The 27,713-nt window shown below is 45.5% G+C and overlaps 1 protein-coding gene across 1 annotated transcript in view; it reads right to left on the bottom strand.

Annotated features, from left to right (window-relative positions):
* Nucleotides 1–27,422, bottom strand: part of Pappa (pappalysin 1) — a 232,771-nt gene extending 205,349 nt beyond the window's left edge. Inside the window, exon 1 of the mRNA XM_046451913.1 lies at nt 27,002–27,422. Within this exon, the coding sequence (XP_046307869.1) occupies nt 27,002–27,422 (421 nt within the window). The remainder of the gene's footprint in view (nt 1–27,001) is intronic.
* Between the last annotated feature and the right edge of the window lie 291 nt (nt 27,423–27,713).

Below are 27,713 nucleotides of genomic sequence, written 5' to 3'. Positions count from 1 at the left end.
AACCTGATGTTTAAATAAACATTAAGTTTAACTGTAAAACATTGTCTCTTTTTCTTCTCATCACCCCATTCAACCTCACTCCAAAGAGCAAGACATGCATTAAAGAAGAAAACCCAAAGGCAGAAGGTAGAGGTAGGGGATGCCCCCCAAATCTTGGCCAGCACTGTCCTGGGAGAATACCCTGGGAATGAGGGGCACCCTTTAAAAATCACTTGAAAGTTATACCTCAAAGCAGTATATGGTCTGAGCACCCCCAGCCACCCCAGGCCCTGACACATCTCTGTCCCTGGTATTTATCCCACTCCTGCATGTCCTAAAACCCATCACTCATTCAATGCCCCCCTGCCCAACATGAGTCTGTTTGGTTCCTTGGCAGATATTCAGTGTCTTGAGGCACAGCCTGGTATGTCTTAGGTGTCCCATCGAGTGTGTTGGATTTCTGCCTTCTCTGTAATAGCACGCTACCCTTTCTTTAGAAATGACTGAATACCATGTGCTCAAGCATTCATCTCCTTTACAAAGCTGTCAGCAGAGCCCACTCTTCAGAGTAAACTGAGGCTCAGAAAGAACAAGTGGATATCCAAGGTATCACAGGGCAGTAGTCAGACCTACAAGATTCCCAGACCAAGGCCTGGAATCACATCACAGCACCGATTGCCAAGTGCCAAGCATTTTATTGTAGGCTGTTTGAAGGACAGCCCCCCTCCAGGGTTACTTCTGCAAGTCCTGCAGCGCCAACACAAGCAAGCTGTACTGAACTGCAAGCCAGGAGGCGACTTTCCCTGCCATTCTTTGCCTGGACCTAAACATGGACTCAGAATCCATGGTTCTTTAGCCCCAGTCAGGAGGTTGTTCTGTTGAGTTCACCCACTTCACTGGGACTCGGGACTTGCCTAAGCCCTTTCCTTCCTTCCTGCATTAGTTATTGGACACAATAACTTTATTTATTTGTTACGTGGTGCTGAGGATGGAACACAGTGCCTCACATGTATGAGTCAAGTGCTCTACCACTGAGCTGCAAGCCCACCCCTGGCCTCTTTCTTTTTCTGCAGTATGCAATGTTTCCTGAGCTTGTCCAACTGCATCAGGACTTCCAGCACTGGCCTTCATGCTTGATGGTTTCTGACCCAAGTTTTTTCCAACTTCCGGTTTTTATAATGCCTTTTTCCCCTCCTGAGATTGCTGCCGTACTCTGATTGCCTTCCATCTTTCTTTTCTTCTGTATGTAAACAGTAGTGCCCCCCTAAAATGCACAGGTTGAAGTCATAACCCCTGTAGCTCAGAATATGACTGTATTTAGAGAAGGGGTCTTTAAAGAGGTAATTACATTGCAGTAAAGTCACTAGGTGGGTCCCAATCCAGTAAGACCAGTGTTCTTGTAAGAAGAGGATAATTAGGGCACCTAAGTGTACAGAGGGAGCCAGGTGAGGACACAGAGAGAAGACGGCCACCTGCAAGCCCAGGAGAGAGACCTCAGAAGACAACAACCGTGCCAACCCCTGGATCTCAGACTTCCAGTCTCCAGAACTGTAAGAAAATAAAGTTTCTCTTCTTTAAGCCACGTCATCTGTGCCCCTTCCTTAGGGCAGCACATTCCATGAGCTTTCTACATTCTCTCTGGGATTTCCTTAAAATCTATCCCATTGTCCACTTGTTCCCAGTTGAGAATTATTCCTGCATTATGATGGAGTGTGTCAATGTATTCAATTCCTATTTTGAAAGGAGCCAAGTGTATATTAGGAGGATTCCTAAATTGGTGGCGTGGTCACCATGCACCATGCACCCTGGGGAAGGGTGCTCTGTGTCTCCATGTGAATTTGCGTTTGGAGCCCCTGCTGTGTGCTGAACTTGCAGCTACTGCTTCCCAGGCTGAGATACTTCCTGTAATCCTCACAGAGACCTTGTGCCATACATGGCTGCCATTTAAAGGTGAGAAAACTTGAGGGTCAGAGAAGAGTGGTCCAATGCCCAAAGCCACACAGCAACTCCCAGTAGGAAGGGCTGGAAATCATGTATCCTGACTTCTAGTTAAGTTTCCCCACAGCTCAGGGAGACCCTGGTCATGTCTTCATCCTGTGGCTTTCCTATGCTATTTTCCTGAGATGGTTAAACTCAATAGCACTGACAACATTTGATTTTCTTTCATCACTGTCAAAGGAGGAAAATTAGCAAAAGATGGCAATTTATATCCAGTCTGTAATTTATTTTGGCTCACTAGGAGAGTAAATACAGGAGGAGAGAAAACTCTACCAAGGTCACTCTTCCCTATTAAAAGTAGTATTTTCAAGTAAATGATAACAATGATAGTCTTTGAAAACCTTCATGTATAAGTTTCTCAAGGTGCAGATACCCCATTAGGATCTCATAACAAGCCAGGAAAATGGGCTTTATTGCATTCATTTGGCAGATAAGGAAACTCAGGTGTGGAGAGGCTAAGTGATCTTTCTCCCCAAGTATCCCACATAGGGAATGGGGGATTTGGATCTGATTCTGCCTGCCCTCTGTCTGACTCTAGAGGCAAAGTTGACCCCAGCATGCTTTCCTGCAGGAGAATATCCCTCATCCCCAGTCAAGGATGTTGTTCCCAGGCCTGTTGGTGCAGTGCTGTGGGTCACTAGATAAGAGGTCCCACCTCAGAGTTTCCTCCTTTCCCTTCCCTATCAGATGGCAAGATCACTGCAGATGGTCATAGAGGTCCCTGCTCTGTCAGCCTCTGGACTCTAAAGATCTGGCTCCTTCAGATATCCAACCCCGGGCTCCCACTGAGGGAGATGTAAGGTCCTGGTGGGGGAGACAGCTCCAGGCCCTCCAATTTCAGGATGCCCACTAGCTGTGGGACATCTGCCAGGAGAATACAAGCAGAGGTGAGAGGATGTGGGGATGAAAGGGGGGAATTTAGGTCAACAATCTGGTTTTCTTTCAAGAGACTAAAAAAAAAAATTAAGAGCTAAAGGTTGAAGTGGGTCCTTTTTTTGTTTCGTTTTGTTTTCCCTTCCTCGATTTAATCGCCGGTATCAAAGCCACAGAGGAATGCTTGAGAGAGCAATACTATGGAAAGCTTTCATCTGTCCAGAGGAGAGTGATTAAAACAGACAGATTTGGGTTAAGTATACCCATGTCCTGGCAGAAGGTTCAGTCAGGGGGAGAATCACCCAAATGACCCGAAGGACTTGGTACCACCAACCATTTAGGGGAAGGCTGGGATGTCCCTGGAGAGTACACCTGAGGACCTTTCCTCAGCATTCCTAACCCTCTAGGGTCATCCTGGCTCAAAGGTTCCCCTTAGGCTCGGTGGCAGGAGGGGACTTAAAGTGAGTCAAACTGGCTGGAGTTCTGGGCATCCTATTCTGGAATCAGTGAAGCAAGAGCATCAGAAGTAAGCATACAGAGCCGTTCACAAGGTCAAGATTGGCTTAGGTGTTTCCTCCGCTTTGGTCATGGAAGACCATGGGTAGGACCAGGTTTCCCTTTCCCAATGCCAAGGAGCTGCAGAATAAGCATCCACAATGCTATCTCTATCTGCTCTCCTACCTGGATTCTCATCCTTGCTTGGGGACATGATCTGGGAGCTCCCTGACTACATGGTTCTCCTCACCTGTTTGAGTAGCTATGGGACCTTGAATGGCTTAATTCAACTCTCTGAGCCCCAGTTCTCCTGCATGTGCTCTGGGGATGGAAAGTCCTAGCCTGTACACTTCACAGATCTCTTTTGATGGAGAAAGGAGATAAATGGGGATGCATATTTCCTTACAAACGACTTCAAGCTATTCAGATATGAGGTGATTTTGAGAAGAGTATTCTTAGGGGTTCCTCAAACCCTTACATTTCATCAACATACTGACTCACGTAGTGCATTTGGAGTGGCAAAGTGCTCCTGGGGATTCCAGGTATACATGTGTTTCCCTCTGGCTCTTGACTCTCCAGCCTGCCCCCTTTGCTAGTGCGTAAGCAGTTTGTGTAGGCATAGAAAGGTCAGGGTCTTACAGATGGACCAACCTGGGGTCAAATGCTGGCTCTGTCATTTACTAGCCATGTGACTTGGGAAGTCAGGGCACCTCTTCTAGTATTAGCCCTCTCACCTGTAAAATGGGGATAATACATCTTCCTCTGATGGTTGCAGAGGGAGCTAATGAGATAATGAACATGACAGAACTTGGCACGTGGCCACTGGCAACATAACAAGCGTTAAAACACATGTACTGTGGAGTCAGACTGATCTTTTCGAATCCCAGTTCTGCTCCTTGTTAGCAGTGTAGCCTGGGGCAGAATCTCTGCACCTCCTTGATAGTTCCCTCATATGTAAACTGACATAACAAGTACTTAACACCCAGTGCCATTTTGAGGATTTAGTGAGAGACAGCAAACATGCATTTGCATATCCCGTGATAAAGGTAGCTGCACTTTTTTATTAATATTCATAATAAATGTCTGTTCTTTTTCTACAGAATCAGGGCTATTTTTTCCCCCTTCGCCTGTGCTGTTATACATTATCCTTTCTGTCACTGTTCTCTGAAATCGAGACACACGCTCACTGCTTTCTTTTTTCACACATTGTCAATGAAATTGGTGCATATCAACTTAAAAAAGGACGTAGAGGAGGAGATGAAGAAAAAAGACAAAGAAACAGGGGGAAGAGGAGGGCAGCAGCATTTCCAGTTTTTTTTTCTACTTTAATAGTTGTACATCTCGCTGAGTGCTAGCTAGAGCTGGTCCTTCTGTTGATGCAATATAGATATAATAGGAGCTGGTATTTTGCAATTAGGAAGCCCTATTATTACCATACCACCTCCTTATACTATCCCTAGCATTGCTACTCTGATTTGTTCTAATGCCAGACATAGCTACATGTACCTATTGAGAAATAAATATATCCGCCATTCATGATGTGCCATGTATAAGGTCAAGAACTTTACATGTATCATCTCATTAAAGTGATTACAACTGTTTAATGAAATAAGTTTTCTTTGTCCCATTTTACAAGAGGGGAAACTGAGACTCAGAGAGCAGCATATGATTTGGCAAAGGTCACCTGAACTGTAGGAACAGGAATAGAATTAGACCCAGCTCTCTGATCCTAAGGCTAAAACTTAACCAACATACTGTGGAAATTATAAGCAAGAATTCTTTTTTTTATTCAGTTGAATATTTATTTTTCATATAGTTAATTTTTAAGTCTACCTAATATTAATTATGCATTGTTAGTTATAATAATACAGAAGAATCTTAAGTTTCTTTGAAATTATGGAATATACAAAGCAACTTTCTTTCATTTGCTTCTCTCAATGCTCTCTACAGGAGACAAGATAGAAATGATGATTTCGTTCATACTAATGGGGAAAGTGAAGCTTCCAGAGAGGCAGTGAAATTGCCAGTGTCACACAGCTTGTGAGAGGCAAAGCCAGGATTTGAGCCTTAGCTCCAAACCCAGCACATATCGATGCCCTCTGCACCGCCTCCTCTTGCCTCATGAAATAACCCTGAGTGATAATCTCACCATCTCCACTCATGCTCTAAACAGATTTATACCATAACTCTACATTAATCTAAGGGCAGAGAATTTGAAGTTGTAGAGCAGTGTGTGTGCAATCCATTCCAATCAGAACCAGCACCATCCATCTGTCCATATAAGAAGTCATTTTAGAAAGAAAAGTGATTCTCTGTATTGGGGTTTCCAAGTGGGATCATTGCTGTGAATGAGGCTGGGAATGTGGCTCATGGTGAAGCACTTGTCTAGCATATGCAAGACTCCAGGTTCAATTCCCAGTACCACAAAAAAGAAAAAAACAATCATTGCTCTGAATGAACACAGGGCAAGGGAGGTTCCAGGAGGCAAGTGACAATTTGGTATCCTTAGAGGATGCACAATGATTGGTACATGGAAAGCACTAATTAATGTTAATGCAATGCTTGTATGTATGCATGCATAAAGGAGGGAATATAGGAGTGCATGTGAGGGTGTTTGCTTCAGTGCAAGCATGATGGACAGTCTGATGATTAAAAGCACAGTTTGGGAGCAAACATAGCTCTGTTAAGTCCTGGCTCCGACATGATGTCAGCTCAGCTCTGGTTGGGAGGATATAAAACAGCATTCACAGAACATTTAGCAAAGTGCCTGGCATAAAATAAGCACCCAAGAAACGGGTTTCAGTATGGGTGTATAAGAATAAGAATGACCAAATTCACCCAGAAACAACCACAACCAGGAGAGAATTGGAGAAAACAGAAGAGAGAAGTGTAACCAATAAGCTCAGAAGGATATTCTGCATAGATCTCCAAAGCCACTGATGGATCAATGTAATGCTACCAACACTATTGGTATTCCAGAGATTGAGACAGTGATGGTCGTTTGCATCACTGGAGAAGGAAAGGAGGCTTTCCTGACATGATGACTTCCTCCCAGTTTTGCTTTAATCATAACTTGGACCTTCTTGACTACTCCAATTTTATCCCTGTGTGTAATAGTGTGTGTTCATGCACATGCATGTGGTGTGTGTGTGTGTGTGTGTGTGTGTGTGTGTGTGTGAGATGTTTGCAAGGGTGAATGTAATCTGTACTGCCTCGAATAATGGAAACACTTAGTAGGTACTCAACATCTTATGGACTACATATTGACTACACTTATTGATCTACATGTTCTGTGGCTACAGCATTCTATCTACAGGTTCCTAAGCCCACAGGAACTTAGCTTTTCATTTAGCTTTTCAAGATGGGGAGTGAGTCGCAGTTTCAAATTTAGCTCTGCTATCATATAGTATGAGATACAGTCAAGTCCTAACTCTTGTCTGATCCTTTCTTTTCTTACTTGGTAAAATTAATATGCTATTACCCACCACAAAGGGTTGGGGATATCATGTACTGGAAAGCATACATTTGATGCTCAACACATCACCACCATTACTGGAAATCCCCTGACTGGCCCATGTTCCAGTCCTTTTATCCCACCCCCACACAATCTATAAAGCATCACCAGATTCATCTTCCTAAAATCCCATTTTTCACTCTTCCCCCCAAAGAGACAAACTAATCTTTTTTTTTTATCATCTCGGGGTCAAGACCAACTTTCACTTTGCATTTCAGAAACTAATCTTATCTTGTTTTTAAGGGTGCAGACAGATGATGGTTGGGTCCCTCTCTTTTGGCCACACTGTTTCCTCCAAGTAGAAATGCCTCCCTGTTATCTCTGTCTTCTCTCTTTTTCAATCTTGAAGACTAACGTCAGTGTTATCACTTTAGAAGACATGAGTCTGTATCTTCAGCACATAAACACGATGGGCCCCTGCCATCTGCTTCCTCTGACACAGATGTAGTCAGTCTCTGGCCCATGCATCTTTATGCACCAGGCATACAACATGTGGCCGTTTCTTCATAACTCACATGAGTAATTTTGAGGGCAGGCACTTTTATTTTTTTCACCTGTCTTTCTCAGATCTTAACACTGTTTGGGGGTGTTTGGTTGTTGGTCTTGTTTCCCCTTCATGGCAATTACCACTGCTAACAGTTTGATTCATTTTGGAGGTCACTCTCCAATGACTGTCTACTCAATTAGACTACAAGTCCATGAGCATAATGAGTACATGTCTGCCACCACTCTGCATCTAGAACCTTCTGTTTGGTACCTTGGATGTAAGTACTCGACAAGCATTTGCTGAATGAAAGATATATGTGCCTAAAGCTTGTGAGGAAACCTGATTTAAGTTAATTTTGAGGTTTCAATCAATTCTTCCAGTACTGGCATAAAAGTCCTGATGTGGAAATCGTGGATGTCCTGGCAACAGGGGGAAGCCCCTTCTAGCCTGGCCCTCACTTTTCCCTTCTATGAGTTGGGAGGCTGGATCCTGTAGCCATTAGATTCAGTTGTGCAAAATAGTAAAAGGAGAAACAGGAAAACACAATTTAGCTGCAAGCTGCCTTTAGGAAGCCATGTGACCCCAGGCAAGTTGTGCCATCTCTCTGGTGTTCATTTTCTCATCTCCCCAAAGGAGAGAGACTATGGCAAAATAACTTCTAGGGCTTTTCTTGCAAATGCAAATATTTAAATATCCAAATTTAAATATTTAAATATTTCTGAATTGGGGGTAATATAAAATTTGTGCCTTGATTTGTCTTTAACATACTATGGATCCCAGGCAAATCTCTTTACATCCCTCATGGCAATATAACTTTCATGGGCTGTAGAATTCTTTTTTATTTTCTTTTTTGGTCTTTGGATGTCCCTTCCTCTGTGTGTGTGTGTGTGTGTGTGTGTGTATGGATAGAGATATAGACTTACACCTAATGATTTCATTGGCATAAAGACGAATACAATTGAGAAGCCAGATTCATTATTATATATGCATTATTATTATGCTATTATTTTAAATTCTGATGTTAAAATAAATTAATCCAATTTTGTGGACCCTAAAAGTACTTTGGACCTCAGGCATGGTGCCAAATCTGCCTAAAGGTTGAGCCAGCCTCCTTCCATTTCTGGACCAAGAGTCCTCACCTATCAAATGGCATTAGGAGAGGACACCTGTAATCAACCCGAGGAGCAGAGAGAAATGGAGAAGATTCCCCCATGGGCAAGTCAAATGACATCAATCCCATGCCTGATACAGGCCCATAGCATGTTATGTAAAAATGCACCCCAGACCATGTGGGCCGAGCTCTGGAAACAAAAGCACCTCTCTCAGGAGAGCCTGCCATCACCTCATCACGACCAACAGAAGGAGGTGAACCTTATGCAGAGAAAGACAGCAAAGGGAGGTAAGAAAAGGTCCAGGCCAGATAAGTAGATCTCCACCTCGCAGGGCTGCTGCCATCCAGTTCCTCTCTGAGACAGGGAGAGCAATGCCATCTTTGTGCCAGGCAGGGTCCTAAGCTCTTTGCATGAGTTAACATGGAAAATCCTGTCAATGATCCAGGCAGATGAAAGAACCAAGATTCAGAGTCCATATAACCGGCCCAAGTTTGAGTGACAGAGGTCGGGATTCAACTCCAGGCCATCAGAATCCAGAGTTTAAGTTTTTGCCATCTATATTATGCTGCTCAGACAGGGGGAAACTGACTGTAGGAGGAGGAAGGGCCCTTTTTAATGATAAATAAATAGAGTCTAAAAAAATCAAGTTCTGTAGCAGAGGTACTAGGAAATGGCTCAGTGGAGGGAGCCCTTGATTCTGATGAGAAGGCTCAAGGAAGTTTTCCTGTGTGACTTTTAACAGAGCAGCACCTTGGTGAGGTACAGGATTTGGGTGGATTAGAAGCAGCTGGGAAGAAGGTGGAGTGCAAAGCTGTGAAATCATCTCCAGGTTGAGATGGAGACACGGAAGATGTTTGCATCTAAGGGAGGCGAGGCTGAACAGAGGAGCAGAGAGGAATTGAACAGCTAGGGCTGCAAAGACCTGTGAATGACCTGGGGTTTATTCCATAGACAGCAGGGGATCTTTGGTGGGTATTGAAGAAGAGAGCTGATGGGAGGTGGGGATCATTAGCAAGGGATGATATGGTGGCCCCTTCATAGAATGACAGAGCTGACAGTCAGGAGTAATGCCACACGATGCCCCACCAAGTGCTCATTTGGTGATCTGGAGTCATCCAGATGTATTAATAAATAAGGTGAAATAAACGCAAATTTTGGAGGGGGCTGAGAGACTTTTTCGAACTAGCTGTTAATTTTCTGTTCTTATGACATCTCCTTGGAAATGGTGAATTATAACTCGACTTGAGAGACCTCTTATAGTGATGGGTAAATGGCATTTCAGTGCTTGTTCGGATGTCAGGTTGATACTGTTTTGCTAGGTGGAGGATGGTTTCTCAGCCTTGATCCTGGTCTCTAGTGGACCTGGATTCAGTTTCATCTACCTTCTGCCTCTGAGTTCCCCCATCTTATTCAACTGGGAGAGGACGCAGAGCTGATGCCTAAGTCCCCTTGCAGCCCTTTAATCCATCACATAAACTCCTTAAAGGGTGAGGACTTTACACCCTTAGAGTTTACCTTGCAACCTGACACATGGGAAACCCAATAGCAATCTGAATGCATAGAACAGATTGAGTTTTTAACTAACTCAAGACCTCCTATAGACTCCTTATGGGATTCTAAATAAAAAGTTTAGAAGTGTTGGGCATTTTTAAACTATGAAAACAGCAAGTAAATCAGTAACCCAGACAAGGTAGTATTTCCCCTCAAGATGTATAAGAGGTTGAGGAAGAAACAGACTATAGGGCAGAGAAGACTGAGGAGGAGGAGGCCAAGGTCACTGCATGGTCAAGGGGAATCCAAATGTGAAGAAGCTTGGAGGTGGGAACATGTGTTTCAGGAACATTAAGTAATTTTGTCTTATCTGAAGAACTCGGGTAAGTCACTGGTTGGCAACCAGTGGAGATTTTGTCCTCTGGTGGCAGATGTCTGACAATGTCTGCAGATATTTCTGTTCATCACAACTGGGGGGAGGGTTGCTGCTGCATGTGGGTGGAAGCCAGGGGTGCTGCTAAATATCCCCAAATGCCCAGTAATGCCCCCACCCCAACAAGGTACTATTCATTTCAAAATGTCCATGATGCTGAGGGTAATAGGTTCTATCGGGAGAAATTAAGAAAAGTTATGGTAGGAAACAGGTTGAACAGTAAGTTGAATGTGAGGCTCAGGCATTGAAACCCACTGTGGGGAGGTTTTGCGGGGAGTGGCTAGAGTATGAGAACTGATTCTACCACTTACTTTCTACAGACTTAGGGAAACTCACATGACATACCTCATCTCTCATCATCTGGAAAACTGGGATACTAATAATACCTACATCAGAGGATCACCTGGGAGGAGGATTAAAGTGAAGGCATATAGAATATTTAAGACAGTGCCTGGACAAAATCACGTATTAAATATGGTAGCTTTTATTATTACTATGTGTAGCAATAGGGAGCTACAGCAGACTCACTTTCAGCAGAGTGGCTATAGCATCACTTCAGTCACTGGGGATCCTAGAAAAATGATCTAGAGCCACATGTCACTGTGACTATTATAGACATCAGCTTCCTCCACCAGCGTCTGCTTCAGAAGGCACTGCAGGCTTGGTGTGTTTGGGTTTGTTTTACTGTTTGCAAACAACTCCCCCTGTCTGGGCTCTATCTCTCAGATACTCACGAGGTGCAGGCCAGCCTCCACTGCCTCTCTAGTCCAGGCTCCTCCTGGCTTTAATGAGTAAGTGGAAGGAGACAGTGAAAGCCAGATATGAGGACAGATGGAAAGACAGAAGCCTTCTGTAAAGCTGCTGCCAGCGATACATGCCATTCACAAGGATTCCAAGGACAAAACCAGGGGCATGTTTCAGAGCTTGTTTGAGCTACTGATACTGTTCTCTTGGAGCCCTTGTTTGTAAACAGATATTTCTGCTGACACTGGGCTTTGTAAAGGCAGATGGAGTGGGGGGTGGGGTGGGGGCTAGAGAAAAAGGCAGGTTATGTCCGAGAGCCTTAGACCATGTGTTTGTTGTTGAGAATACAAAGACCTCACTGTACTGAATGTAAATGCTTGTTTTACAAGGCGAGTGGGAATATGATAGGTACATGTCGAAAATGCTTCGGAAACTGAAACAACCCCATACCACGAGGGCTTCCTGCCACATCCTACATCCAGAGGCACACAGGGATCTGAAGGCTCAGCATCCCTGGGCGAGGGCTTTGGGAGGCTGTGGACAGAGAGCGCCCTGGTGCCAAGTGGCTGACAGCTCTCTTCGATGCTCCCACCTGTGAACCCAGCCCTTTCCCTAAGAGCAGGGCTCCATTTCACAATCTCTATTGGTTTCCCACCACCTGCTGACCTAGGGTAGAAGTGGTTATTGATCTAAAATGTTAGTGTTGGTAAAGGACCCTCTGGTAGTCTAGATTGAGACTCAGAGCACCACAGGGAATACTTATAATTATATAACTGTGCAGGCAGAACACTTTATTTTTTTTTTTCAAAGTAGTTTTCAACTTCTGAAGTGAATGGTTTTCAAACTATACTCTGTAGAAGTGTAGGATTCAGTGGAATGTTTCAGGGAAATTTTTTTAAAGGACTCACAGTATCATAAAATCTAGAATTGGGAGTCTCCTAACTCTTGCCTCAACTCTAGCACAAACCTAGTAAATAGATGCATACATGGATGGAAGGAAAAGAGGAAGGAGGGAGAGATGGATGGGAAGGGAGGGAGGAAAGGAAGGAGGGAAGAAAAGAAGGAAGGAAGGAAGGAAGGAAGGAAGGAAGGAAGGAAGGAAGGAAGGAAGGAAGGAAGGAAGGGAGAGGGAGGGTTGGTGAGTTATGGATGGTTGGATTCATGGATTAACGAGAAAAGTCCACAGGGAACAATTACAGGCTAGACCATTTCAGGCCACATTAGAAGTGAACTTGCCTATTTAAAATCTCACAGAAACACAGAGACCAGAGTTTGAATAAACAAAGTTGTAGATTATATTTCTAAGGAATAAACTAATTCCTCCTTTGAGGGAAAAAAGCTCTGAATTCTATTTACTCCATCAAGGGTACAGATGAAGGAAAGTGCAATTCCTCAGTCCAATATGACAGCTCAACATCAACATTCTTATTTTCACAGATCCCCGACAGTGTTCAGATTTGAGAGCTGGGAACAAGCTTCAGGAAATGACCTGGTATGCCCCCTGTTTTTCAGCATTTAAGTCACTCTTTGGAAACCATAGGTCCCTTGGAAAAAAAAAAAAACTTGTGAAAACTGTGGACTCCAGAAAAATGTGTATGACCTCAACTTTTTACAAAAAAATGTCATGAGATTCGCAAACCTCTTCTCAACAGGGGCGAGAATCCCCTGGCCCTCTGTTGATCTAAAATAGGAATGCTATTCAGGTGTTTTAGTTGGCACTTGGTATTAGAAAATAAATGCTAATGATATTAATCAAAATAAAAAATGATAACAAAAATAATGATATCAGCAATCAACTCACATATGACAATGCTGTAATTGAGATTCCCCACCTGGCTTTGTGGAATCCTTTCTCCAGATAGTGGTCAGAGTGATCTTTGCAAATGGTGCATCAGATATTGCAATTCCATTGGTTGGAGCCCTCTGAGAACTTCCTCACACACCTGGATTAAAATTCGGATCCCATGATTTGGGCTGTTTTGAGGTCAGACACACATGCACACTTGCACACTTGTGGAACTGGCCTGGTCCCTGGTCTGTTCATTAGCATCTCTCACTCTTTCTCCCTAACACCTGTCACTTATCTCTTCACGTGCCTTGCTTTCTCCTCTGTCAGTGAAGCCCCAGCCTCACTATTCAAACCAGTGGTCCTCTACCCCATTCATTTTCTATAGCATCCTATTTTATTTTTCCTAGGATTTCTCACAATCAAGATATAATTTCTCACCATTGTTTACTGGGTTATCCCCCCTCCCACACACCTCTCTCGCCTCTTCATGAGAATACAAAGTCCACAAGGGAAGGAAACTTGCACTGTCTTACTTCCTACCACATCTAATAGTGTTGGGAACACACTAAATACTTGTTCATCTATGGAGACATGCAGAGCTTGGTTTGTTTTGGAAACCTTGGTGTTGTCATTACCACACTGTTGGACCCTGAACAAATATCTTCCTCTCCTTGGACTTCAGTCTTCCCAGATATAAAGGAAAGGATGTATTCTATGTAATGACAGGATTCAGTGATCTCAAGTCTTTGCATTTAAGTTCAAGGGAGCAGGGTTCAAACCCCAGAACATGATGATAGGTAGAAGAAATGGTCAGGGAAACTACGCCAGTCCTTCACTCCAGTACCTAACTTGGGGTGAAACCTGGGATGATTTTTGCCTTCAGATTCCCCAACTGTGAGCTGAGCAGTCTGGACGAGGCAACCTGTAAATGTTTATTTATCCACTCAGGTGTCTACTCAAAAATATTTGTTAGACCCTGCAGTGTGCCTAGCTCTGGGCAGGTGCCACTGAGCATGGAAGACACCATCATCCTACTCTCAGATGGGGAGAAGTTGCTGGGACACAGGCAGGGGTCGCTGAAGATGCAGGGGCATATCCCCTTATCTTGTACAGTTATACTTGGGACCTCAGCAATCCTCTCCAGGGATGGGTTGGGAAAATCTGAGGGAGAGTGGAGGGGAAGAGTCCTACAGCTAGCAGATAGTGCTCAGAGAGGTCAGGGCCACAGCTAACAGCCAAAGCCATTCACAATGTATCTTCCCTCTATGTGTGGTCCTTCCTAAGGTCCACACTATCAATTATTTTCCTTCACACACCCTATTTCAGTCACCCTGTCTTTCTCCTTATTTAGAGTCATCTCCAAATCATTTCACTCATATAAAAATGCTTACTCACATCTATTGATGTGGCTAGGACTGTGCTTAATTAAATTATGCAGAGAAGAAGACAGAAATGATCTCTCTCTCTCTCTCTCTCTCTCTCTCTCTCTCTCTCTCTCTCTCTCTCTCTCTCGGTACTGGGGATTGAACCTAGGGGTACTCTACCATTGAATTACACCCCAGCCCTTTTTATTTTTTGTTTGGAGACCAGGTCTCATCAAGTTGCCTGGGCTGGCCTCAAATGTGTGACCCTCCTGCCTTAGCCTCCCAAGTTGATGGGATTACAACTGTGTGCCTCTTACTCAGCTACAACCACTGCTCTAAGGAGCTCAGAGACAAGTCTGAGTGACAGATGGGTCTGAAGGCAACCATAAAAGAGTGCAGTAAATGCTTTATGGGAGGAATATAAGGGGCTGTCTGGACTTGGTTAATATGGCAATGGATTAAATGGTCCAAATACTTCCTAACACCATATTTCTAAAAGCTACTGTGGGTCAATGTCCACAGCAGAGGCAAGGATAAAGAAGTGCTCTCATTTGTTTATGGTTCTATGTTTAAAATGACATACAAGGCAGGTCCTACACCTGCAAACATATCCATTACACCTAGTACATGAACAAATCCTGTGATCCTTTTAAGTGGATGAGACTTCTCATGCCTTTGAAATTACAGAGAACTTTCCAGTCCCCAAGATAAGGATGGGTATTCCACAATGCAGTGCTTCTCCCTGAGCTTCCCCAGGACTCTATTAATTGCTTAGTTATAGTTGTTCCATGATGTCATATATCTGTTTACCAGGCTGCTTCCGCCCCCACAACTGGTGCTCCTCAAGGGAGGGAACTGTGCCTTGTTCTTCTTTTTTAACCCCCATTTCTTAGCTCAGTTTGATATAAAAAGATGCCTCAAAACCAATGAAATAAATAAATGAATGGATGGAAAGGGAAGGAAGAAAGGGAGGAAGGGGGGAAGATTTTCCATTCCTAATAACATTCTATCTCCAACTGAACCTCACAGGATGTCTAAGACAGAGGTTTGACACCTAAGAAATGTTTAAGTTATTGAACAGCCACACCGTTTCTAAAAAGCTCACTAATGTCAACCCATAACCATCCCACATCACAAAGGAAAAGAGTAATTTAGGAATCAAGAGACTTGAATTCCAGTTTCAATTTTGCTGCAAATTTGCCACTTAACCTGACTCAAGTAAACTCAGCTTACTTAGCAAGCAAATTTAACTTGCTTGGACCTCGGTTTCCCCATTGGTAAACTGGGCAGATTTGATGAAGCTGCTTCTGTCACTTCAGATCTAGAATCTGGGAAAGGAGTGAGAAAGATACTATTTGTGTTTGCTTTAGCAACTCAGATCTAACCAGTTAAGTGGAGCTGCTTAGTAAAGGAATTATCCTGGGAGCTCACCAGAGGCTTTGCCAGGGTCTGATGGGCTCCAGTGACAGCCACATCACAAAGCAGCCCTGACATTCCAAAGTCAGTCTTCCACTCAGAATTCCATAGTTCATGCAGCCTGGCCCCCAACATACGTCCCAGATTTGCCTCATAATGTCAGAGGAAGACAGTGTGCCTCCACTGAGCACATTTGGGGTAACATGCCTCAGGCTCTGAGTCTCTAAAGAGGAACCCAAAAAAAACTTTTTGGCAGACACAGCATCTTTGAAATAAGCTATTTCCCCCAGTAGACTACCTAAAGGTGGGGGATGCTCTGGTGGATGTAAATGTTCTTTCTGTTCAAAAGTCACCTGCAAATAAAATGCACAGTGCACAAAATAGAGATTTCTCGGTCAATCATTTTACAGTCTTATGATATGCATTTGAATTTTTTCTCCCTTTACCCTCCCCTTCCTCCATCCTTCTCTTCTTTTCTTCTTGCTTCTTTTGTTCACTCGATAAACGCTCTTTTAAAATATGTGCATTTAGCCACTAGGGGCACTATTGTTCAGATTCCTTCATTCATTCACATTTTCTTTCCTGTATTTCACCCTATCATGGGACACTTACTGGGTTATCCAAGCAACATGGCAAGCCCTGGGAACAGACAGAGATAAAGTTCAACTGGTCTGGATTTGAATTCTAGTTCCACCACCTGTTCACTATGGGTCCTTTAGTAAAGTCATGGGACTTTCTAACTCAACTTCAGAGGGTATAAAGTGCAGCCCTCTGTACAGTACCAGCACATAGTAAGTGTTCATTATAAGCTAGTGCTTTTATTACTGTCATTACTGCTGAAAATGCGTATTCTCCCCCAAGGGTATAAAAACAGTGAACAGAGGATTTTTTTCCAGACCAAAAAGTCTCACAAGATCAAGACAGAAAGGCCCCCATCAGGAAGGAGGGAAGTGGATGAAAACCCAAGCAGCAGATACCAGTGCCAGGACACTAGAGGCCCAGTGAGGTAGTGATAAAGGGGAGAGGGGAAATCTGAGCAGATTTAGGATTAGGTGCTGCAGTGCAGACAAAAAATAAATGCTTTGCAAAAGAGATCAGGGTCTGAGAGGGGAAGACGAAGGCCAAAATGTGGCTTGGATTAGAAAGGCCACAATGTGAGCTGAGGAGGCCCTTAAATACACTGCTCCCCTCCTCCCTCTGTTTTGTAAGACCAGATTTCTATTCCCTTCTGACTTCTTTGCTCAAGGGGAAATGGAATTAACCACTGTGTAATGTTTCTGACTGTGGCACACGCAATAGGTCATGTGCTTTGGTTACGTAATGCAACATGCCTGGGGTTCCTGGACTCTTTCTCCCAGAATCATTAGATATTCAGCTGGTTCTCTTAGCCATTCATCCATGCATTAAACAAAAACACATATAGCTCTTTTATATGCCAGGCACTCTGCTAAGCACTGGAGAAGTTGAGATGGAGAACTCAATTAAATTAAATGTGATGAAGAATTAAATGTGATAGAGAATTCCAGGTGTTTTGATATAAGAATGTAGAAAGTATAATAAGACAGATGGATAAGAGAGGTGGGGAAATCAGTTATACTTTGGGAGGGTCAGGGAGGGATTCCCAGAAGAGAAGAAACGTGAGCAGAATCCTGTACAGGCTTAAGTATTCTTTAAATGGTACACGGGAATACCGGAGGAAGATGAGCCAAGTAAGTGACAATAAAAAGCCTTATGTATTTGGGAGAATTTCAAATAATTCATATGTCACTGAAGAGTCTTTATCTAGGAGTAGAAGAGTCAGATTTGCATTTTAGAACAATCTGGCTGTCCAGTGTTGAAGGCTAAACTGAAGTGGGTAGAGGGGCTGAGGCTCAGAGATGTGGACATCACCATACCAGGGAATTAATCACAGAAAGGAAGGAAACGACTCAGTTAACAAAATGTTCAGAAAGAATGGATGGGGTTTGAGAGCTGAGTAAATACTGAGGACAACATTCTAAAATTGGCAACACCAGCCAAGGTAAGGACACAAGGAATTTTGTAAGAAAGATGATTCAATTCAACTCAAACGTGTTGAGTTTGGAGGGCATGTAGATATTCCCAGGGGACAGCTGGATCTATGAATCTTCAGTTCAGCAGAGTTTGGAGATAAATGGTATACCTCAGCAGAGACATGGTAATTAATTGATGGAAAGAACTCAGAAATAAATAGAGGAGCAGCAGACTGTGCCCTGGCCTAGGGTTTAGAAGACAAAGAGTCTCACCCAGATTGGTCACTGATGGACACTGATAGTCACTCTGCAAGCCCTTTCCTCACCAACCCTCAGTTCCACATCTATGATACACGTGGCTTAAACGAGTGCATCTGACTCTCGCACAGTTTCTTTGGTCTTACAGGGATTTTGCTTCCTAAGACTAAGTAACATTTGAAGTGTGGCCAGTCGACGAGACCTTAGAGAACCAGGTCTTTCTGGGATGAGAGTTGGCATGGGGGCCAACATTCATCTGCGGGCACTTTGCCCCTGAGGGTGACAGGCACAGACACCACCTAGTGGAGGAAAATGTGCCCAAAAGGAAGAAGAATGCGTTGGTTGCTGATTTCACAATTTTGTCTTTGGACCATGCTGATCAGGATTACAGAACCTTAAAAGGCATCTACTAGAAGAGTATTTAGTACCCAGGTAGATAAACTGAAAACACTCCCATTTTTCAGATGAGGAAAATTGGCTCAGAGAGGGAAAGTGACTTGCCCCAAGTTACACTAATGTAATGAAGGGCTGGGTCTAGAACGGATGTCTCCTAGTGTATAGAGCACTGCTCTGTCTTGAGATAGCTCAGAGTCTGCTCTTACATCTGTTCCCCAAGGCTACCTCTCAGGACAACCTTCCTGACCCCCGTATTCAAACCTTACTCCTTCTGAGTCCTTCTATCAAACAGTCCCTAGATAGGATTTTATTTTGCTGCATAAACATTCACCTGGCATTATGTGATATACAGGTGTACTTGTTTATTGTGTTTCCAACTCCCACACCAATCCCTTGCCCAGAATATAAACCCCCTTAGGATAAAAAGAGTTTTTAAAGCCTAAAACTATATAGAGCAAAAAGCAGGAAATTAAAAAAAAAAAAACTGTTGAATACTTGTACAGGGAATAAACAAATTTAATTGTCCCTTGTTTTTATCTATTTCTTACATTTTTCTTTTATGAGTACACACATTGCTTTTGGAAAACAAAACATTAATCTATATACTGTGTTTGCCTCTCATTTTAATTTAATTTTTTTAACGTTAAGATACTAATAAATCTTTCCTGAGTAGAAAAGGAAGGAAAGGTAATTCCTGGCTTTGCCTACAGAGATAAGCATGTTTAATTCCTAGAGTTACAGAGAATTAGAAACTATGTGTGGTAAGGGTCAGACACACAAAGTACCAATGTGAGTTAACATTTGCTGAGTTACTCCATGCTCTAGATTCCATTACTAAGCATTTTCCACATGGAGGCCCAGTTAATCTTCAAAACAACCTCATGAAATAGGAACCAGTATCATCCGCACTTTACAGATGGGAAAAGTAGAGCCTGGAGATATTAAATAACTTGCTCAAGGTTGTGCCACCAGCAGGTGCAACAGTCAGGAAATCAAACCCAGGCAGTCTGACTCCTGAATTCTATGATCAAATACCACAAAACAGTTCCCCAATAAACATGTGCTTCTGCAATTCCTCCCCCCAGGGCTCTAGACAGCTGTCAAAGGCTCTAGAAGCTTCCCTGAATAGTTGGAAATGAAGAGAAATGAAAACCAGGAGTATGTGTGAGAAAGTGTGTGTGTGTGTATGTGTGTGTGTTGTTATTGTTGATATTGTTACAGAACATCTTGGACTTTCACAAGGACCAGAAGATCTTACTGGGATTCTTACAGGCAGGGCTGAGGATGCTACATGTTTCACAATATATAGGGCAATGCCATAGGCAAAGGATTCTGTCACTCAAAAGCTTGTTACCCAGTAAACCTATGCTGGCCCCTTCTGCCTGGCCCTCCTAAGCCTCCCTCTTTACTTTTCTTCCCTCCAGCTCTCTGAGGATGGACAGGTTAACCCATCTGCAGGTGTACAGGATGGGAGGGGCTCCCAGTGTGTGGAGCCTGGACTGTACCATGACTTTCAGTGAATCTTTGTGTGACCTTGCGGAAGTCCCTGACCCTCACCAAGCTTCAATCTCTGAATCTGCAAACACATCAGCTCACAAACCTACAGTGATCTAAGATGTCACCTCCTCTTGTGGCTCTCAGGTACTTTTAATTTTTGTAATTTTTTTATCATGACTATCTTTCATCACATGCCAAAAAAAAAAAAAAAAAAAGCACAGACAAAAATGTATGAAAGTCCCAAGTCTCCATAACCTGGCTTTAAGGAATATAGTCAGTTTGCCAATCATTCTTTCACCTTCCTCACTCTTACCCCTAAACTCCTTTGTTTTTATTTGTTTTTTTTTTCTGAAGCTTTTTGAAAAAAATAGATATATTTAATCCATTAATACTTTGATAAGCATTTATAACAAGTTAGAATCTTTTAAAACAACATGATAATCACAGCCATCAAGATGAACAACTCCCTAAGCTCAGCCCCTGCTCCTTCAAACTCCTTGAACAGAGGAATGTTTCTTCCAAAGGTAATTTTAAAGAATGACAATTTAAGCAGAATGAAGTGAAGGGAAAGTGGGGGAGGTGGAGGCTGGCTCTCTAGCCTCTCCCCTTCCCTGAGATTGTGGGGGCACAGTGTAAAAGTTCCTGTTCTTTCCCTACCTTTCCTTTTGCAGCCTGAAAACCCTGGGGCCCAGGCAGGAGCAGTAAGTTGTCAAGGTCATACAGCAGTAAGTGGCAGGGTTCGGCGGACTTGTAAAGTGCCAACATCAAAGGACTCCAGTGAGGTCACAGGCAAGAGAAGGTGCTAACTCGATCACTATTTATCATCCCCAGTGCGAACCATGATAATAAAGGCACCTGTCTAGGAATGACCTTGACAGCGCAACTCCCTCACATCTCACCTTCTGGCTCCTCCTCACTGTGCTGACATGTGCATGGGGTTCTGATCTCAGCTGAGAGCTTTCCCTGCCATGGTCACACCTGGTCCCTGGGAAAAGAACCACACCTGAAAACCTCTCCCCAAGGCCTCAGGTCACACAGCTCAGAGGACATCAAGCCAGGACCTGAACTCTGACCTTCTGATCCTCAGTTTCAGCTCTTCAAACCACCCAAGAGGCCAAACCTTTCAAATCAGTTCTGAGTTACTGACGTCAGGATCTCAGTTGAACCTTTCCAGAAACTGCATCAAGGTATGAAGCTGAGTTCTCAATGCAGTAAGAGGAAGACAGGGAGGGAGAGGGAACTACCTCCTAGAGAAGCTGCCGATGACCAGGGGCACACTGGAGGGATTCTGCCTTCATGAGTCCTACCTAGGGTCCTGGGATCCTCTCTCTTCCTTATCTGAGACTCCTGAAGGCAGAACTGGCTTCAGAGTGACCCCAAGTTGAGGGGATTTTAGATAATAGGACACACGCCTTCTCACAGGACCAGCTCAGGGCAAAGTGGTAAATGCCTCCGAGCTGAGCTTCCCTTTTTAAACCCCTGGGCTTCACTTGAAATCAGGTGCAAGGAACTCAGTGTGTGGCCCACTGGCAGAGGAATTCATGCTTTCAAGAAAGTACTGGAAGGAGAAGGCATGGGCTGTCAGGGCCCACGGCACCCACACTTTGGGGTGAGCAAGGGGGACTCAGGATGGAAGAAGAGTCCCTTCTCGTTGGACAACTCAGAGCTGGGATGGCTGGATTTCTCTGAAGTCTCAGTCAGTAACCAGCTCAGTGAACAGGTGATGTCACCTCCCCTTTGATTCTCACTTTTTCCACCTGCACAACCAGGGCACATCAGACTAGATTTGTGATTCTCCTCAATGATAATCCTCCCACATAACTGGAGAAAGCTTTGAGAAACACCAGTTCCCAGGTCAACCCTAGGCCATGACATCAGGATCCCTGGAGGGTAGCCTGGGCTGAGAGATGCTTTTAAAAGCTGTTGACTTTAATTGCAGCCAGGAATGGTATCTAATGGATCAAAAGATCTCCTAAGCCCCTTTAAGAGGGGTGGTCTGTGAATACTGTTCACGCTCCATGTCCTGGTCCTCAGCTTCCCCCTTGCAGTGAGCTGCTTGATCAAGATAACTGCCAGGTCTAGGCCTGGGCTGGTGATTCCCCCCACACTCCTGAGTTCCCTGCCTCTGGACCTCAAGGTGGCCTGCCTCTGTGCAGGGGGCAATGGAAGGTTCTTCCCTAGGTTCTACAGTCTCCACCACCCCCATATGCCCACTGAATGGCAGTACAGGAGAAAATGAGAGTTTGGAGAACACCTGGGGAAGGAAAAGGAAGCATGTGACTGTAGATCTGTGGCTTCTGTCTGTCTTTGGTTCCCGGTGCTACATGCTCTCCTTCAGTGGCACTGATTTCCCCAGATACAGGACTCAGTGGTTCTGGGCCTTCTTTGGCTCTTACTAGCAAGAGGTTATCTCCATCAGGAAAAGGAAGGGATCACAGTGAAAAGAACAGATCTGAAGGAGTCTAACTGCTCTCCACGTTCCAGTGTCTACTCTCGAAAGACTCCTCAGTAACTCAAGAAGAGAAGCCCTAAAAATGCACAAATGAGTCCTTCTTCCACAAGACCAAATTGACCAACTGGGAGAGAGGGATGTGGTTATAAACAAGATCCAGCCACCCTGACTGAATCCCTAATACAAGCTGGGACAATGTGAGGTGCTCTCTGCATATTTCTCATTGAAAGATGCTGAAATCATTATGCCCATGTTACAGAGGAGGAAACCAAGCAAAAAAGAGATGAAATGACAACTGGATCACCCAGCAAGAATGGAAAGAGAAATTCCAAGCCTGGTCCATCAGATTATTTGATGTGAAAAGAAAAACAGATACGTTAAGTCAACTCAAAATTTTCAAGTGAGACTTATTCCTATTTCTCATCCTCTTTAATCTATAGATATGCCGTCAGCACAGAGATGCCAAATGGAATGGAAATGTTCTGCAGCCGGGTTAAGGAAGGGTACTCAAGTCCCTTCTCTGCTGACACAGGAAGCAAGCACTTGGAACTTGAGTTCACATGTGGGCCCTGCCCATTAGAAGACCTGTGGGACTTTCATCCAAGTCACTACAAGTCTCTGAGATGCAAACTCCTCTTTTATAAAGAAGGGGCAATGATGTCCATCTCCCAGGGTGGTCCTGAGGGTGAAAGGCTCTGGCAGAAGGCCATGCCCCCAGCAGAGTCTGCCACCCTTCAGGCACCCAAGAGAGGAGGTTTCCTTCTTGCCTGTAAAAACGCCAGGACTGAAATATTTGAAAAATCACATCTACTAATAAGAATGAAATCTGTCAAGCACTTTCTGCATGCCAAGTCTGATTCTAAGCACTTTCCAAGCACAAGCTCACTTCAAGTTCATTCTGCCCTAGGTGATAAGTGCCTACCCCACCTTTACTCTGTGGATGAGGAGGCTGAAGCCCCGAACAGTCAGCTGGCTTGCCCAAGGTCACACAGCTAGTCCAGGGCAAGAGTGGATTCCCCTGTAGGTGATCTGCCTGCTGAAACTGAGTTCTAACCACTGCGGTATTCTAGATACCAGGTGGGATCATAGATGTTAAGGGAGAGCCATGTTAATAGATGAAGTTCATAAAACCTGGTGCAACTCTTTTTGAGAGGTAGAGTGAGAAGTATGAAGCAGGGGCTGCAGATGGGAGGGATGAAGACTCTGGAGGGAAACCAGCAAACTTAATCCATTCCAACAGTTCTAACAAGAGAAAAGGCGAGCCAAGGTGCTGGGTGGGAGGTAGGGAAATCCCTTTCTCCTTCTGAGTAGGAATTCCAGGGAAGGGGAGTGGGACTGGGGCTGGGAGGCGGGCAACACTTGTGGGGTCCACATTTCACTTATCTAACAGGTTAGGAGAAACTTTAACAAGATTAACTGCTGCTCAGGGCCTCCGCTCCACGGAGCAAATTGAGTCTATTGTTTTCTTTCTCTTTCTTTCAGACTGGAGAGGTGTATGTGTGGGGGGCGCAGATGGGGATGAGGGGCAGGGGTCTGGATCCTGCACCGTGTGATACAAAAGCAAAGGGATGTGTCAGAAACAAGCCCCAAGCCCAGGCCAACTTGAAAGGGAGCCCACTGTGCCAGCAGGAAGGCTGAAGGCTGCATCTGGGTGGTGGGTCTGTGTGGGGTGAGAGGAGATGATGTTTATGAGCTATGTACTCTCAGCATGTAGGGGGCAAGGCTGAAAGTCACTGAAGAAGCTACTGAGGAGCTAGCTGTGCCAGCCAGCACCCACCTGGTCCCTCTCTGTGTCTCTCCCTATCTGGCATAAAGGATGACTGACTAGCTTGGGTAATCTCTGAGGACCCTTCTCACAGAAGCCTTAAAGAATTCTTCAATCCTAAAGACCATTCATCATTAGTGGGTCCCCAGAGCATGCAAGCAGGCACTTTCTAACTTTGTCTTTGTTTTTACCTGCATAAACCTTCATATATATATATATATATATATATATATATATATATATATATTTTTTTTTTTTTTTTTCTCCCCTCTCCTTCCCTTTTAGAAAAATGAAAGGCATGTTTTCCAAGCCTCAGAAGCAAACTGCTCCTTCACTGTTTCCCCTGCCTCTCAGAAGAGGGCCTGAACTGGTGTCCCTGAAGTTTGAACCTGGGCGGAAATAGCATCCCAGGCCAGCAGATCAGGGAGCACCCCCAGCCTACAGGGAGTGGCAAGGGCTGCCCCTGGCAGACGACAGACCTGGTTAACAGCACCGTAAAATTAGACCTTTATGAAACCCAATTGAATCCTGCAGCAAAGAGTGATGTAAGGCAGCTTGGCCTGACAGCAAGTCAGCAAGCAGCCCTCTGCCCGAAATAGCAGTGTAGTCCCTGCTGAGCGATGACTGCTCTCAAGATAGGTGACCAGGGATTCCTGTGAAAGTGGTGACGCCCAGCCAGAGAAAGCCAGCAGAGGTCAGGCAGCCAACTGGGCACCTGAGGTCCCTGCTCAAGGATGGACTTCCTGCACCCACCTGAGTGTCCAGCCTCTCCCAGCCCCAGCATACAACCAGGAGGGAGCTGGAAAAGCACTTCTGTTTGCTTTTTAATTCAAGGAGAAGCAGGTTCTTTTTCCTCCAACAGTCTGTACCGTGTAGAGGATACTGCAGAAGGAGTCTTTTCTGGCTCTGGGCCAGGTGTTTACACACCGCCAAATCTGGCTCAGACTCAAGTAGGGGAGGGAAAAAAAAATCCACCAGAATCCTCCGGAGAAAAGCTCCTGGCTTTCTGGGGCTATACAACAGCAGTGCCTTTTTTTTTTTTTTTTTGTTCCTTTTTGAGAGGAATGTTATTTCCACACATAAAATGGACCAGGCATTTTATACAAGCAATAATAGCTTAACATCCTCCATCCAATTAAAGTATTTTACTGCAACAATCTTTGTGTGAAAAGAGTGAATGAGTATCAAGAGTACGCATGTGAAGAGACCCTTGTCTGAGTTATAGACACATAAAGCAATCTCCCATGGAATCCCAGGTGTGTGTGTGTGTGTGTGTGTGTGTGTACACACACACACATACACACAAACACATATACCCCTTCACTTATGATACCTAAATAACTCTGGGTTCTCCTCTTCAGAGGGGAAATGCTCCAAATCACCGGTAGGACAGGTAAAGGCTCAGAAAAACCAGGTCTATTTTTTTTTGTTGTGGTTGTTGTTTTTTAAATCACCTCCAAGCAGCAGAATGCTTTTCATATGCATAAAAAAGGAGAAGTACACACCACATCCTTGAATTATCACTGTCGTCATTATTATTTTGAATACTGTCTCTTCTGTTCCATATTATATCCTGCTCTGGTTGACTAGGGGAGCTAAAAGCGACTGAGCCCGGTTTCCTTCTCCTTTCCCGGGAAAAAAGGGAAAATAGCAAGCGATGACGATGACGTCAGTTGTGTGTGTTGGGGGAGTCGTTCTTGCTCTCCTTTGGTAGCTGGAAAGTACGGGCTTTGAGGGGACATCTTTTTGGTACAGCAGCAGAGTTTGGGTTCCCTGAAGTGGACTTCATGGAAATAGGATCGTCAGCACATTGTCAGAAAAAGTCCAAGCCAAGGAGAGAAAGAAGCTGACTGTCCGAAGAGCTCTCGAGCTTTCCCTTCTAAGAAAGTGTGTGTAAGGGGGTGGGATCGCAAAACGCCTCCACACGTTTGCTGGCTTGCAGCGAAGGGGGAACCCCTACTCTCACTTTAAGACGTCCCAGGACATGGCAAGAGTGTACAGAAAGGGAATCTCCCAGACAGAAGAAGCAAAACTTTCATTCTCTCCTCCAGCGCCGCCCCCTCCACCCGCTGGTTTTATTAAAGGCATTTCCACAGATTCATTTAGAGGGGGAAAAATGAATGTTGGCGCATTTCTAAGGTTTGCAACCCTCGCTAAGTGTCCGGTTTCACTATGGGCTTTGCTGCGTAGGGGAGAGAGAGGGAGGGTAAGGAGGGAGAACTCAAATTCATTACGGGCTCATAAAAGTCCCAAATGAGAAAAGCGCCCCATTTCGCAGCGGGGTCTGGAGAAAGCTGGCGAAGTGTGTGTTAGGAAGGTCTCTCCCCAATTCCGAGTAACAGGCAACGGGCTTTAAAAGCAAAGATATGGGAGGACAGTGCGTGGGGCTGCGGTGTGTGTTGGGGGACTTGGGGGACAAGGGAGGTGGATCCCAGAGACAGGTTTCAAACAGAGCGACGTTGGGGCACTTCGAGGACTTCTAAGTCTGGTGATCACAACAACATCGTCCCTGCCAGCTTCCAGGGTGAAGGGGCCAATCCAGGGGGCTACGTCCACCAAAAAGTCAGAGAAATCAATGGTCCCCTAGCTTCCTTTTACATGCAACCCAATTGGGTCATCCTCCCCTCCCTCTCCAACCCAGACAGAGTCCGTCTGACAATGCAGAGAACTGCTTCCGTGCGCTAGGCTCCCCGGGGACTAGCCCTCTCCAACTCAGGGTCTCCAGCCGCCTGGAACGCTCCCCACTCCGCTCGCGGTGGCTGGGGGGCAGGCAGCGACACCTTCCCCGTGTGCCCATTCCTCAGATGGGACAAAGTGAGGCTCCCGAGGTGGCTGCCCCACAGACACACCCGCAAGCCCCCGACCCGCCCGCCACCCGCGTCCAGGCACCCGCGCGCTTCCAGGGCCACGGGGACGGTGCGGCGCCCGTCTGGGCGTCCTCGCCTACCTGTGATCACCGCCGGGGACCTCTGGCCCCCCTCCGCTCGCAGCCACACTTGCAGCGTGAACGCGTCCCGGGGCAGCTCGAGGTCGGCCCGGAGGCGCAGCTGCTCGCCGCGCCCGCTGAAATAGAGCGCCCGGCTCGGCGGGCTCGGCTCCTCGGCGGCGCCCCTCGCCTCCCGCTGCTGCCGCCGCCGGGGGACGCGCACGGCTTCCCAGGCACCGCCCGGCGGCGGCGGCGGCGGCGGCGGCGGCGAGGCGCGGCGGCCGCGGGCCGCCCGGGTGGCGCAGGTGGCCGGGCCGGCGGCGGGGCGCGGGGGGCGGCCGGCCCGCGGGTCTCTCCGGGCCCGGCGGGGGCGCTCGGCCAGCCCGCAGCCCAGCGCGGCGCTCAGCAGCCCCAGGCGCAGCACCCAACTCCAGAGCCGCATGTCCGACGGTCCCCCCCGCCCCCCCTTCGCCCCTGCACCGCCGCCCGGAGCTGCCAGCTTTGGGAGCCTCCGCGCCTCGACTTTCTTCTTGTTCACCCTTCTTGGGCGAGCCCCCCCTTCCACTTGCTTTTTTCTTTTCTTTCTCGCTTTCCTCCTCAAGGTGTGTGCTCCACTCCCCCCACCTTTGAAAAATACAGTCCAACTCCTCCTGGTTGGCAATTAATTTCTCTCCCCGCTCCTTTATCTGCCTTATTTCCCCCTCTAACAGCTGGTTACCTTCCTTCTTGTTTT

The sequence above is a fragment of the Marmota monax genome, unplaced genomic scaffold (genome assembly GCF_021218885.2).
Source record: "Marmota monax isolate L192 unplaced genomic scaffold, Marmota_monax_Labrador192_F-V1.1 WCK01_AAM20220418_F8-fsc00020, whole genome shotgun sequence".
NCBI classification, from domain to species: domain Eukaryota; kingdom Metazoa; phylum Chordata; class Mammalia; order Rodentia; family Sciuridae; genus Marmota; species Marmota monax.
This window is presented reverse-complemented; position numbering and strand designations above follow the sequence as displayed.